Source organism: Acanthochromis polyacanthus, chromosome 15, assembly GCF_021347895.1.
Source record: "Acanthochromis polyacanthus isolate Apoly-LR-REF ecotype Palm Island chromosome 15, KAUST_Apoly_ChrSc, whole genome shotgun sequence".
NCBI lineage: Eukaryota > Metazoa > Chordata > Actinopteri > Pomacentridae > Acanthochromis > Acanthochromis polyacanthus.
In genome coordinates, this window is record NC_067127.1 from 13,478,472 (window position 1) to 13,493,448 (window position 14,977).

The following is a 14,977-nucleotide window of genomic DNA, read 5'->3' on the forward strand; positions in this document are numbered from 1 at the left end:
TATGTACTATTAATAATAATGGATTAATTTAAATTGCACTATTATGAGATTTGATCTAAATTCCTGATTGGCAAATCAGTATTACTGTATGTGCAAATGTTATGTGAAGATAAAACAACGAAGAACGGCATCACATTGTAGAAAGGAATGAAAAAAGGTTGAAAATATTATGTTTTTTGTTTAAAATTGTTTTATTTCTTCAAATACAGGTATCATTCAATATTAACACAACTTTCACAATAGCAAACTTTTCAATCAAACTGCATGTGATGACATTTCGGTCATCTTCACCATCATTACCTAACTGCATTTGCAGCTGCTTCGTCGTCTGACACTCAATAAAGGTAACCACACTAACGTATCAAAGCAAAACCAAAACTCGAGGGATTCAGAGTGATTTCTGTCTGACTAATTTAGGCGAGCATATACAGAGGCATGTGCCCGTCCTGATATTGTACATTCATGAGGCACAAATATTTGGTTTCCAAATTAAATCGTCAGTTTGTATTCGTTTGACACAAACAGCAAAATACACTGAAATAAAATTATGTATGCCATTAATAGTTCTGTCACAAGCCTGTTGTAGATAAACTCTAAAGCACAGACAAAAATGAGAAGTAATTTTAAATTAAAAAGAAAATCACATCCATATCTTTTATTATTATTATCTCTTTTCTTTTCTCATTTTTCCTCCAACACGGAAGGAGAGAAGCTGCTGAACACATATTATTAAAACCATGAATAACTCCAAACTTGAAAACACAACTGGTCCTTTACATTTCACCAACAGTGAACGTATGCGAGTTCAGTAACACTTCATTATGTAATAGTCTGGGACTGAAAATAAAACGTAGGGAAAGATGCAGCAAATCCACTAGCACTATATTTAACCTCAGACAAAAACAAGCAAAATAAACATTTAAAGTGTCACTGCTGTCAGCATTTAGGAATCATTATTTTCATACCTATTAGCTTTTCTGAAACATTTTGTGTGCGCTCAATTGGTACCGTATCTTAAAAGGTACACTGAAGCCAAGTCTAGATGTTGCCATGACGTTAAAGGGTCTAGAAAGTCCTTAGAGAATATCAAAAATCAGTTTATGTCTGAGCTCTGTTTCCGAGCAAAGCTTGGACATGAAGTTCTGGAACAGGATGTGACTTTGTCTGCCGCAGTAAGAAAGAAAAAAAGACCAATTTCTGCCAACTTCAAAGTGTTTACAAGTGATTTCTCAAGCTAGAATTGAGTTGGAAAACGCTCCCACAAACCCAAAGTTATCAATAATATTGACTGAGAAAGACACAACAATCTGTGTGGGCTCATAAAGGGGAGGGACGTGTCAACTCAAAACAAGGCTTGACACCACGGCAAGAACTCCTCAAAACACATGAATTAAAGTAAGACAAATCACTGACAGGCATTTATTTGTTAACGACTTTGTACTTTCTACTCCCTTCAGGTTATGGTTGCAATATCTACAAACCCATCCAAGTGAAGAGTGTTTTTTCAGTGCACGTATTCATCATCACTCAGGTCTGAGTCATCAGCCTCCACCTCACCTTCAATCACAGACTTCTTCCCTCGGCAGCAGGACACAACCAGACCAATGAGGAAAGCCTAAAAGATAATACGTAAAACCCTCATTAGGAAATATTTCACAAGGACCATTTGATCAATAAAATGCAGGAAGAGCACCCAGGAAAGAGGCTATTAAATAGTTTGCTGAGGAGATATGCAGCATGTGCCGTCTCGGTAGCCTTTTCACAGTAGAAAGCTCCCCCACCGAAGAAGACTCTCTTGAAATGCTTTTGAACTCAATCGAATGTTTTATAGATGTTGTTGCTGTAAATGTTTCATGGTTGAAAAGATACAGAATAACTAAAAGGACTTGTTATCATTCATCTCCCCCCCCCCCCAAAAAGGCATTATTTTCCTCCAAATTCTACAAAGAACATTACAATTCTCACTCTGTTTGAAATCAAGGTTCTTCACATCCTTGAACTTACCCCAATAAAGACCCAGTTACCAAAGTAGTAGATGGTGCTGAAGAACCAGAACTTGTGGAGGAACAGATAGGATCTTGTCACAGTGCACTGGTCTGAAAAGACAGAGAAAACACTTTCCTTTAAAGGTGAAGTCTGTGTTTCTTGAAAACACAGACATATTGTTGATGTTTAGCTAGTTAGCATGTGTCAGGTTTACCATCCCTCTCACTGCCTCATTTCCCACCTACCTTTGCTCCTGTCCTCTGTACAAGCACAAGCCTGCACGACCTCAAACATACACAGGACACTCTGGAATAGTGTTGTGTGGATCAGTGCGAGCCATTTGTTTGTTTCCTATTTACAGAGCCAGGACTGTGTATGGCCTGTGCATGGGATTGTTTTTCAGCACACACAGAACAGAAAGCTAGCAGACTGTGAGAGGATATTCACCGAGTTTGATAAAATGTGTACTGAAGTAGTTTCATTGACTTTGTCAGTAATTCTGGCTGTTACGAGCGTTTAGGAGTCGAAAAAATACCTGTAAAATTAAAGACGGGTAGAATCAATGAATACAAAGCAAGCTTTTTTTCTTTTCTCTGTTGAACACAATTTTAGTCCAAAAACATTATTCACTAGGAATTTGTTTCATAGTAACATTGATTTTTTTTTCATTGTGAAACAGTCACACTTGTCCCCAAATCAAAGGCCCCAAATTAAGATTTCACTGAGTGAATGTCAGTTTGTTTTCAGTAGCGTCTTTCAGGTGAAGTGTTTCTATGTGACACAGAAAACCTATCTGTAGTCTGAACTGTCCTCCTGAAGAACAACAGGGGTACAATGGAACTGGACCACTGGTACATGATCTTTATAATTGCATGAGTGTAGCACTTGTTATACATTTGTGTTTATAAAAAGGGGTCAGTATACACTTAAGTGCAAAAAAACAGGCTGCTATTACTACACAGAGCCCTGCCTCAAGCAAGTTGTGTTATTGTAAACTAAAAATGACAACCAGTCGCCTGAAAAAAGGAAAGCTGTGTCACTGTCAATGTGAATATGGCTTAACCAATGAATAAAGCTGGAATGGTGTAAGATTTAATGGAGCTTAGCATTAAATATATCCAGTATCACACAATGAAACTGCAGACGGTAAAAGCATGGGCCCACTGAAGACACAGACAAGTTGTGAAGACACTGAACCATAGGTTATGTGTTATGCATGTCACCCCGGTGCTCTGGTGAGGTAAAAACGATGCAATCTCATAAATTACTCTCTCAGGTTTTCCAGATTATTATGTGAATAGCAGTTCTCAAAAGAATTTCGAATGAAATTCATTATACACCTGCACTATGCAACCAAGTACAAAATGATCAAAAACAAAAAAGAAAAGCATAAAAACATTATATTTAAATAAAAGAATAGAAATAAAAATGACTAAAATTAAGACCAGAGAAATAAATAAATGGAGGGTTTGGTGTTTAGGTATGTGCAGTTCAAATGCAGTGCACAACAATAATATTTTAGCCTAGATTTAAAGCAAGTGTGATTATACAGAAATTATGAACATTCAAAAGTGAAAGCAACAAAAAGGTAAATGTTAAACAATCCATCTAATTAATTAATTTGACCCCACACTATTAATGTAAGCATTTTCTGGTAGCACAGTTTGTACCCGTAGATGTAAGTAAAACTCAACTCTGCAGTGTACCTCCACTGATATTTTGCAGCCGAGACCAAAGACCGCTCAATCATTATTGACTGAGCCCTGTGATCGGGAATATGAAACGCATTAAATTCAAAAACCTGAGGAAAGAAACTCACTTACTGCTCATAAAATCCAATTTCTTTCTTTGTCTGCTGAGCAGCTCTGTGCTTTATACTAGTGACATCACCTTTGAGCATTAGCTCTCCAGTTTCTGAGAAAACTGATACTGCTATTGATCTGACTGGCGGAGACGGCGGGAATAATATAAGAATTTTTAAGCTGAGTCACTCTCCTTTATGTGCATGAATAAATATTGGCAGGCATGGGGAATGCTGATGACGTCAAAAGTGGCAAGTGCCAATGATATGGGTGTAGTGTCTGGGTTTCTCCTCAGCACTCCAATTGTTTCTGTGTGAAGGCACAGGAAGAAAGGGAAGAAAAAAAATGGTTCGCTTCAGATCACATTTATTCATTAGCTTAGCCATGCACACTGAAGCAAAAAAAAAGAGAGAAAAAAATATGTAAATACGCTCCTAATGAGACTTTTCTAGTTTCAACAGAACAAGGCAAGAGAGAAAGTCCACAAAGCTAAAGTGAAGACGAAACGCGCTGTCTGGCTATGTTAGAGAGCCATCTGGAGCATTAATGCTAACCCTGCTGAGCTGCTCCTATCACACTGTTTCATACACGGCTCTTCACACTGACTTGAACCCTATGAACAGTGCAATCAGACTTATACAAAGCAACATGACATCAAGGTTCACAGCAATAACTCAGTGTGGTTTAGAATGTATTCATTAAAGCCAATACTTTCAAAAGCTTTCTTCACCAGAGTGCTGAATTTAAAAAGACGGAATATCCAGGCGTGTGCCGTTTCATCTATAATAAAGATTAGATGTAGCGGACCCACGGGAGTTGCAAAGGTGCAACAACAATCAGCTTTTACTTCACAAGGATCAACAGATAATAGAAGAAGCAAGTCTTTCTTCATCCCCATGACCCCATACTTTCCCTCCAGTAAAGCAGCCATCTGTAGCTCTCCAGCTGCTTACGTGAATTGGAGGGATCTGAGTGGGACCTACAGATGGTTCACAACAGTGGTCTGCCTAAATATATTATCATGTACACCACTGACCAGCTTCACCTTGAAATCATTACCGTTCTCTGATAAGAGCACGGAGCAGTGTGCGAGTGCAGGTAATTTCACTTTGACTCATGATATCCGGGTGAGTGCTGCCCTGTGTAGCATGATGCATTATGTATAACTTTCATCTCTGCATTCGAACACAAACACGTGCATGAAACTCTGCAGACATGCGTACGCACATTGTGTTCTTTTGAAAGCATCTCTATCAGAAAGCGCTGTTATATCACCGCTGTATGCCTTTACTTTCTCCCCGTCTAAAAAGCAGTGGAGCACTTTCATTCCAATGTCCTTCGAGGATGCTGATGTTCCTTCACCGGAACTATTTTCAAACCTCTGGCTTCTCATATTACTGTAGCCCATGAATGTTCACCAAAAGCATCTTTTCACCGTGCAAAATCCATCTGAGGAGAGCTCAAGACCTCTTGGAGCAGACAGAAAAAACAGCACACACAGAGGTAACCCAATTTAACCAACCAAAATCACTGATCATGCCAACAGGAAGCCAAGCAAGAAAATTGCACCTTTTCACAATATGGGTCTTGTTTTCTATCACGGTCGGTTACACAAGTGAATTGCTCACAACGCTATTTTTAAAAAAAAAAAAAATTTCTGCAAACACAACTGACATATTTTCATTTTGTACAGCTGTTAAGCAAATGTGTAAGCAGCAAACAACTGTGTAGTTACACACTCAGAAGATACAATTTTAGCATTTTATCTGACGTTAGGTTTCAGGTGTCCTGACAGTTCACACAATATTCGCTTTCTTTTAAGCAGTTTTTTCACTCTCTACCTACTCCTGAGAGAAATAGCTAGCTAGCTGGTAAATGCTCCACTGTTATGGAAAGGTAGTTGTTCAGAGTATCTGCTGAGCAGATAGCGTACAGCGGTTATTTAAAAATAATGATTAAACAGCTTTAAGCAAAGATGGGGATTTAATTTAATTTTAATTTAAAGTTCAGTCATCTGTAATTTTAATTTTCATCAATTAACCCCCTGTGCCCTAGGCTGTTTTAAGGGTAATTTCACTACCTTTACTTGCAAGCTCTTATCGTGGTCACTTTAAGGGCTACTCATTTATCTTTGTGTATCTTTTTTTTAAGCAGTCTAGGCTATCTAGATCTTTAATCATTTGATATGAAAATATGTACAGATTTTAAGAAAAACAAACAAAAAAAAGTCATATTATGACACTGGTGTTTTTTAATGTATTTGACCATACAAGGCTGTCAGCAGAGATCTTATGATTATTTTGTAGGAAACATTTACACACAAATAGTGTATTATCAGAAAGGCTACCTTGGCAGAATTCGATCTGTCTTCACAACATTATTACTTGTGGCAACAAGCAGAATCACAAAGTTCTGGTTCAGTTTTGTCTTGTGATATGACATTGCATTACAAAGATAGTAACATATACAAATTCGAGAGCAATTCACCAAGGGTAAAGGGTGTCCAGATGAATCCAGACCTGTATGTAGGTATTAATTATGAATTAATTTAACTTTGAACTTTTTTTTTTCTGTGTCTGCCAAGTTCTAAGAATTAATAGAGTATATTTTTGGCACAATACCAAGCAAACATATTATTTTTGAAACATAATTTTCTTATAAAAGGCAAGGGTTGTCTTTGAATTACACAATGGACATTGTTCTTTCCGAAGAGTAACTTTTTGATTGACATATTCCATTGCAATGCAAATTGATGATGATCCCCTTGATGCAAAGAACATTGCTATTAATTTGTGTTGGGGTTGAGGGAGTCTCTTGCTGGAAATTGCTTGGGCACCTGACATCTCAAAGGTAACACACGAAATTGTGACCATCTTCCCCCTGAAGCGCTTTAAAACAATGCCGTGGAAACTGGCAAGTTGCTAGGAAACAGACAGTCTATATATGAAACACTCCACTGCACTAGAACGGCAGACACTGGGATTCATATAGCAGTGACATGATACGTCTTCCAAAGTAAAAACTGGACTTCAGAGCCTTGTTAAAATTGAAGTTAAACTGCTAGATGTTTTTCGTTGATAAGGTTTACTGATGAAAAAGAACAAGAAAACCATCAACAAATGTCCACGAGGGCATTTTTTGGTGAATTGTGACTGATAAAAGGTGTGAAATAAACTTTGCAGCTACAAACAGGTTGTTTTTATAAGTGTTTGAGTTGCTGCTGCAATAATATATTGCTGTTGCCATATCTACATTACTATATGTACAATGCAAAGGGTTTTCAGACAATCTAATTCAGATTCAACTCAACAAAAATTACTGGTTTTGCTAACAAGTGAGTCTGGTACATGGGATAGAATTAATTAATGCATTCACATGATGCAATAAACAAGAGTGCAGAACAGTTAAAGGAGCAGTGTGTAGGATTCTAGGTATGAGGTTGCAGACTGCAACCAACTGAATGAACCAGACAGATAAATATGCGATGAGTGGAATCAAAATTAAATAAAATCCAAATCAAGAGGTTTATTTAACTAAGTGACAGATTATTAACATTATTAACAACTGTATTACTATTAGTCAGAAAACAGCATTCAGTATTCGATCAAATGTTAAATGTGGTAATAATCTCAGCCTCTGTCCCAGAGTGAAGGGGATAAAAAGCAAACTTAATGAACTTTGACCTTGTGGATATAAAATTTCATCATTTATCTTATTAAATATTTGTGTGGAATGCTGTCATAATAAGTGTATGAATTCTTGAGTTTTAGCCAAAAATATATCATGTTAGGTCACGGTGACCTTGACCTTTGCTTCAGTTCATCATCGAGTTCAAGGGAACAATTGTGCAAAATTTGAAGAGCTCCTCTCAAAGCACTCCTGGGAATAGGATGGGCAGACAACCCAAAAACATAATGCCTCCGGCCACGGTGTAGACACATAACAAAAATTACCATTTATTCTGACAAGTGTAGACAGTAGATGAGGATGATCTTAAACGCACGTCAGAGTTTATGATCAAAGCAACTTTCCAACCAGAAGTAGCAGCATGAGCATCACAGTAGCAAGAGTAATTCGACAGAGCAGCCTCTTCATATTCTGAGAATTCTGTGCATATCAGCCAGGCCTTGTGAAGCCATAATATACGAACACCAAACTTTGCAGCAAGAAATTCAGTGCAGCAAGAGTTCAAGTTTGAGTCGGTGGCTTGAGTGATAGGTTGGATATAAAAATAAGGGAGTATGATAAAAGCAGCGTTACTACAGTGCAAAATGTACCATAATGCTCAAACAGAAGCAACACTTAGATGCTTAACTCCCTGAAACACCTCTATACTCTGCACTAAATGAGATACTGAAGAGGACTTTAAGGTTCAGGTTGTCTGAGGCCACGGCAGCTAATTCCCGAGGATTCATTTCCATTTTGCTGAGTAAATGAGTAATGGCATGGTAATGACCTTAGAGTAGATAATGGAGAGCTTGGCACTGAGCACCTGCTCACCAAGATGTTAGTGTCATTACCCCACTGTGACCAATTGGCCAATCAGTCACCAGCTTGACTTCTACCCCTTTTTTTTGCCTAAGCTGTCTTTTGATCCAGTGTCATACTAGGGGTTACTACAAAGTGATGCCCTTCCTGAGCTTGTCTAGGGGTTGATGCAATTTTCTATATAAGAGTATTACTATTCTTATTTTTCACATTCACTAAGAGAAGCTTGAAATACAGAGAAGAACTGAATGTGAATTCATATTGATGTGGTAACATTTCTGAATATAGGGCGATAATAATGTGTAATGGCAGACCTATTAAATAAAGGCCACCTTTATGCTACTAAATGAGGTGCATATACAGTACATATATGTCACATTTTTTGTAGAATTGGGACAAACTTGATATTATCAGTAACATCTATAAAGTTACCATTTTTGTATGCAGACATTTTTTTTTACAAGTAGTCAGATATATATTACTACTTTAACTTTAAGAATCATGAAGCAACAGAAACCTTTTGAAAAACAGCTAGAATGTGAGCTCTTAAAATATCCGATGGTAAGCCGTGACAGTCTAAATAGCCTATTTAAAAGATCAATAATGGAATCTATTGGCCTGCATTCCTGCCATCCTTTTCCTGTGTCTTCTGAGACCTGATTCATGTTTTGAGAGGTTTGAGAGCAGAGGCCTCAGCAATCAAGTATGGGCAGCTGATTGATATATAGCATCTATGATATGATGGTGCCTTACATTAGGATTCAAGCCAAGCTAAACTTGCATGTGAAATAAAACATGAAGGTTAAAGCAAAGTCTGTCATGACTATCAGATGACCCATATAGCATTTTGATGGGCTCTGTCATCCAGAAAAACATAATAAACACAGGACTTATGTGGACCAAGTCGGCTACAAGGTGAAAGATTGGTGTAATCTATTAAAACAGGGCTAGTTGTAACAAAATGCATTCCTGTGACTTTCTGTACAGACAATAAATTCTTAGTCTTTTGGAAACTGTCTGTCTTGACTTCAGTTTTAAGACCTCTGCTGCCGCATGTTCTCATCTGCTTTCTAGGCAAGATGCAGCTCCACTCAAAGAAGCCTCTTGCATCTTTTACGGAACCAGAGCTGACCGGCTGAATGTGTCTCATCTCTGACATGAAGCGCTGCCTTCTTGCATGCAGACAAACCATTAGCACACGCGGACTGATAACTTTCCACAGACTTTTACATGTGACTGACTTTGTATTGCAACTTCAAATATGGCAAAGTACAGTACCGGAGATTGAAGAAATGCTATTAAAAAATACTTTGTTTCTGTAAATGAGATTAAATGTAATTGGTTGCATCCACCCCTGCACAATGTACAAATTCTTTAAAGTTGTCTTGTATATTTTCTTCCTTTTGTTAGAACATTTCCAGTGTTTTCCTTTATTATTGGATCTATTTTATCTTGGGGATAGTTTGTAACACCCGAGCAAACAACAGAAATTATACAAATTAACAAACAATTAAATGAGCCCGTTGTTTCAGCCTCTTTACCCCTCACATCAGTCTTTTCACAGTTCCAGATAACACTGCATATCATGGAGTGACTGAGGATTCTATCCTTATGAAAAAGCTGCTTTATGCAAATTAAGACAGCCAGCCTTCTTTTCTTTCAGCATAAAAACGAAATCTTTCACCTGTTACTTTTACATTATTTCAGTTGATATGTGTCTGATTGTATTCCCTCTCGGTCGCATGTGTTGTCTCTGCTTGACACTTCCTCCCCCTCATGGTAGGTGGTACAACGGCTGTTGTGAAAGCAGGAGCCACTTCCAAGATGGCCAAAATAGGATCTGTTTTGCTAAGCTGGTCGAAAGAGAAAGTCAAAACCTGCTGGTCAAGTGGCTCTGGCACCATAGTGTCTTTATAAAAGCAGTGTTGAAGAGCTCAATAATGTGTAAATAAGCAGATCCCACAATTATTATTACTTGGTCACAAACTGATTGTAGAGGTTCACAAACCGCTATCTGTGACATTCCCTGTAGTCAGATACAATAGAATTTCCAAGCTGCAGTAAACAATCTGGCAAAATGGTGCAGACTCATGGCTAAATCTGTTTGAGTTAATTGTGATAGTTGTGGGACAGGAAACAAAGTATTTGTTTGAGGAAAACAAACAACCACACAAAAAGAGCCAATTAATTTCCACAATACCGTCTGAATAGGCATGTAAACAGAAGTATTACTGGGGGATCAGTTTATGTAATTACTTTATGTTGGCAATATTGGCATTATTGTCAAGCGTAAACATAACTGGACTAATTGAATGCGACCTTATCAAACACTAAAAGTGGTAAAGGCAATCAAAATAATGCATCATATTTATTATTATTTTAATTGCAGCTGTTCTAACTGACTGAATTGTGGGCTTTAAAATTAACATTCGTCCTCAGTTCTTGTAATAAAATGTTTAAATATCTACAGTGAAATCTTTAGCTGTTATTTATTTAATATGCTAGATATCTTTACAGTATAGTGTTTAGAAGTATTTTGGTATACTGTGTATTTCCAATTTTGAGCTACTACAAACATGTACAGTACAGAAAGAGCAATTCTTGGCACTTCAGTCTATTTAGACATTGCAAACACACAACACTGTCGCTTTTATAGCTGATGAGACATGTGATCCAAAGAGATGCTCTTCTGTTTAATTTGTCAAACACAGATGTCTATCAGTGCATCCATGCTGTTCTGATATAGGCACCAACTATGAAGCCATAACAAAAATGCTAATCACTTTTGATTCTTTCTCAGTTTAGTTTGTAATTCAGCAAATCACTCTTGACATGTTTGCATTCAGATGAGTAAGGAGGCTATCAGGTCACTTCATATGTGACTCATGCCAAGGCTTTGTCAAAGAAACCACCAGATGCAGTTTCACAGCACTGAAAAACCAAGGTTACATTTTTTAACTTCTTTCTTTCAGCACTAAATCATAAAACTATTGTTGTAATGTTGCATATAAACTCTGAAAAGTCAACAAAACTATGACCCTATATGTCCATTTTTTGTCAGAAGCAGTATCTTAAACAAATTGATATAAATGTATCCAGACTAACTGAAAGACCAATGGAGTGTAGTTTTTTTCTGTACTGAGCAGAGGATTAATATTTTGCAATTAAAAGTCAAAGTAGCATTGTACAAACCGAAACTTATGCCAATGTCTGCCCAATGATACAGCAAGTTACATCCGCATGGGTTCTGGAGATTTAAAAAAAAAAAAAAAAAACTTCTACAATGGGAAAGCGTACGATTGAGAACACAGTGTGCCCAATAACGAATGGGATGTCAAAGAAATGCGACTGCGATTTTGCATCACATTTCTCTGAAAAGAAGCACATTTTGTGGAATCTTTTTTTGCATCACATAACTTTTAAACATTTGTGAACCAGTGCAGTTATGTTTTGTCCACATCTTACTAACAGCATGTTATTTCTCCCTATGCAGTAACTACAATTTAACCAATGCCAAATCAAGCAGCAACGTTTGTGGAGGTTTACGGCAATTCATCACTACAAGTTATTAAAGCCAGCTAGACCATCTAAGTCATTTGGGCTCAGCCTATATGGTACCACATGTAAAATGCACTTGAAATATGTAGGAAAGAAGCTAAATGTATGCATCAACATATCAGATTATTGTAAACAAAAAATATCTTGCTCTAAATCTCTGCACAGACTCCCCTGCCTCAGCCTTATCTTTCTATTTTCTGCCTGTCTTACCCTGTCTCAATACATTTTCAGTACTGCTGGATAAAGTGAAAATTATTCATGAAAACCAAGTCAATAATGGCTATCTCTAACATCTTGCATACACCATATTGTCATCTCAAACTTTCCAGCAACAGGTCCCAGACGCACGTATTTTTAATCCGTATATGATAATATCAACATAGCCACATAAATAAATAAAGCAACCTACAACAAGGGTTTTCATTTTCACTGCATAAAAAAATATTAGCAGATTGTTTCAAAAGATTTACTTCTCCTATTGTTTATAGCCTCCAACAGAAAGCACAACATGCTCGTTGATAAAATGTAGGTGCAATTTAATGCTATTTAAGAGTTTCTTATAAGACTATGATATGTGTGTATGTGTGACATGTCAGCATTATGTACCTTATCACCTCTGCCAATGAGACGGAGCCTTGGTGAAGATTATGTGTTCAGTGTCCTTTGCCTGTCAGCAGAATTATGCAAGTACTACCAATGTGAATGTCATGAAACTTGGTGGAGAAGTGGTGCATGGACAAAAAAGAATCAATTAAATTGTGGTGCAGATCCGGATCGGTATATTTAAAACTGCGGGATGGGGCCTTGGTGGAGGTCTCCTCTCTTCAAAGGACAAAATAAATGTGATGTAGTACCAAGAAAACTTCTTCAAACTACTTATTAGTTATACAGTCTTCCTACATGTGAGTAATGAAATAATACTAAAGTATTTTAAGACAGGGACGAATAGGAGATAGATTTCTTAAGAAATGTAGTGTGTGGAAACATGACATATGCTTGTCTTTAAGAATTAACCACCTCTACTAAAGTACAAAAGTGAACGTTCTCTATTTTCTTTGTCAGACTTGACATTTAAATTCATCAACACTCATTAGTTCCTCTAATTGCATTCCAACTCTGTGTCTACTGGGGGAGTATCTATGCTCCAACATTGATTCATTTGAAGAAAAAAAGTATATAAGTATGTTATATATGTGTGTGCGCGTGCGTGAGCGTGCGCAAAGAAGCTCTTTGAGACAGTCCAGCTCATAGTAGCAGGATGCAAGCTGGGACACCACACAACGAGAGGCACAACCGAGTGGCTGGGACAGTGTACAGGCAGGAACATCTGTGCCGTGTATAGACTACAAGTCCCCAAGTCCCGATGGGGCACACCACCGAAAGTGGCTGAGAAGAACAGAGCTACGATCCTGAGGGACTTCAAGTTCCAGACTGACAAACAGCTGCTGGCTAACCAACCAGACATAGCGTTGTCTGACAAGGAGCAGAGGAGGGCAGTTGTGGTGGTCTGTGGCAACGACAGTGGACAGTGATAGAGCGAGTGGTACCAGTGGCTTAAGGAACAACTGGAACACATGTGGCAGGAAGGTAAAGATGGTCCCTGTAGTAATCCCCAAGAATTATTAGGGCTTTGACCCCCAGACTGTAAGTGTGGAATTAGTCTCTCTCTCTTTATATAGTCACATGTTCCATAAACATTCTTATTATGCATTATCTCTATTTTATAACTCTGACTTTAAATATTATCCCTTACAACACCTACAAGAGCTTGACTTGAGCACTAACCAAATTAATAAATGATGGTATGATGTACATTCACACGTTTGTGTTTTCATGGCTAATTTACTGGAATAAGCGTTGGCATGGCGACTGCAAGAGGCCACATACTGCGTTAGTAAATGTTTGTCCTTGGTATTATTAGCCGTAATGAATAATAAATAGTGATAAAGATTGCTGAACAGTGTTCTACATTAAATGGCTGGGTTTTACACTGTCCGTACTTTCTGTTGGTATAGTCTCTACTTGTGCAAAATAAATTTTTGATGTTGTGTTGTAAGTTCTTCCAACATCTCACTGTACTACCTGTGCTACCTCACTGTGGGAGCAGAAATGACTCACCCTCAGGCGCGTCTGCATCACATATCCTTGTGGTGGCAAAAGTAGTATTCCCAGGACTTGGTGAGGGCATCTGAGTGTGATCGAAAAACACAACAGCCATGAAAGCGTTTAACACAGGAACATGACAAGGAAGAGCATGGAAATAGGAACATAAGCATAATCTCTGTAAATCTATATTACTAGAAGAGTATCCAACAACAGCAGCTTTTTACTCGTACATTACAGGCTGTAGTTTTGCAAAATAATCTTGAGATGGTTGGTTTCAAAAGATGCTCCAAGTTTTTCCTAGGCTGAAACAGAATACACTCACATCATTTGGATCCTAACATGTCAATATGTATATTAGCTTTTTACTTTCTATGTACAACCACAGGAAAATATAGTGTTTTTTTTTTTTTGAGTATTTTTAAATCAAATGTGTTTTCTTTCTTCGTCATCTAAAAAAGAATATTTTTGATGACTGATCTTGCACTTCAGGTAGGTTTGATGAGTAACTCCATCCAACCTATAAAACTGTAATTGATTGTCTACTGTGGGTAATAAAGAAAGCAGGGTCATCAAGTGTGTGTGTGTTTGGATTTCATCAGGGAAAACCAAAAACAAAGAATGTGATTAAGATTTGATAGATTTGTATGGCCTCAGCAGCTCCTTAGTTTAATGTCTCCTCAGCTCATGTTGCATCTCTAGATTTGCTAACCTCTACCTACTTTTAAAGCGAGCCAACCACATCTAAAGACTTTAAGTTCCCTTCATAACTAAGGTGAATGTGACAATTCAACATGAAACTGACTTTCAATGATATTGACAGGCCTAGATATCCACTATATGGAGGTTATACTGTTTATACTTAAAGAGAGGAAATGTGTACAAATACTGCAGGTGAAAAGACAGCTGCAGATAGGAATAAACCATGTTTATCGTATGAAACAGGTTTAAAATGTTTTTTTTCCTCTCATTTAACAAGAGGATGTTTCAGCAAAACAACACTGTGGTTCATTTAAATTATGTTGTTTAAAAGATTTTTT

At 37.5% G+C, this 14,977-nt stretch overlaps 1 protein-coding gene across 1 annotated transcript in view; it reads right to left on the bottom strand.

Moving 5' to 3' along the window:
* Positions 1 to 172: 172 nt before the first annotated feature.
* The window catches only part of lmbrd1 (LMBR1 domain containing 1), a 54,880-nt gene continuing 40,075 nt past the window's right edge, over positions 173 to 14,977 (bottom strand). The window contains exons 14-16 of the mRNA XM_022195384.2: positions 13,953 to 14,022; positions 2,005 to 2,096; positions 173 to 1,615 (exon numbers count right to left, since the gene is read on the bottom strand). Coding sequence (XP_022051076.1) covers positions 1,505 to 1,615; positions 2,005 to 2,096; positions 13,953 to 14,022 — 273 coding nt within the window. The 3' untranslated portion in view covers positions 173 to 1,504. The remainder of the gene's footprint in view (positions 1,616 to 2,004; positions 2,097 to 13,952; positions 14,023 to 14,977) is intronic.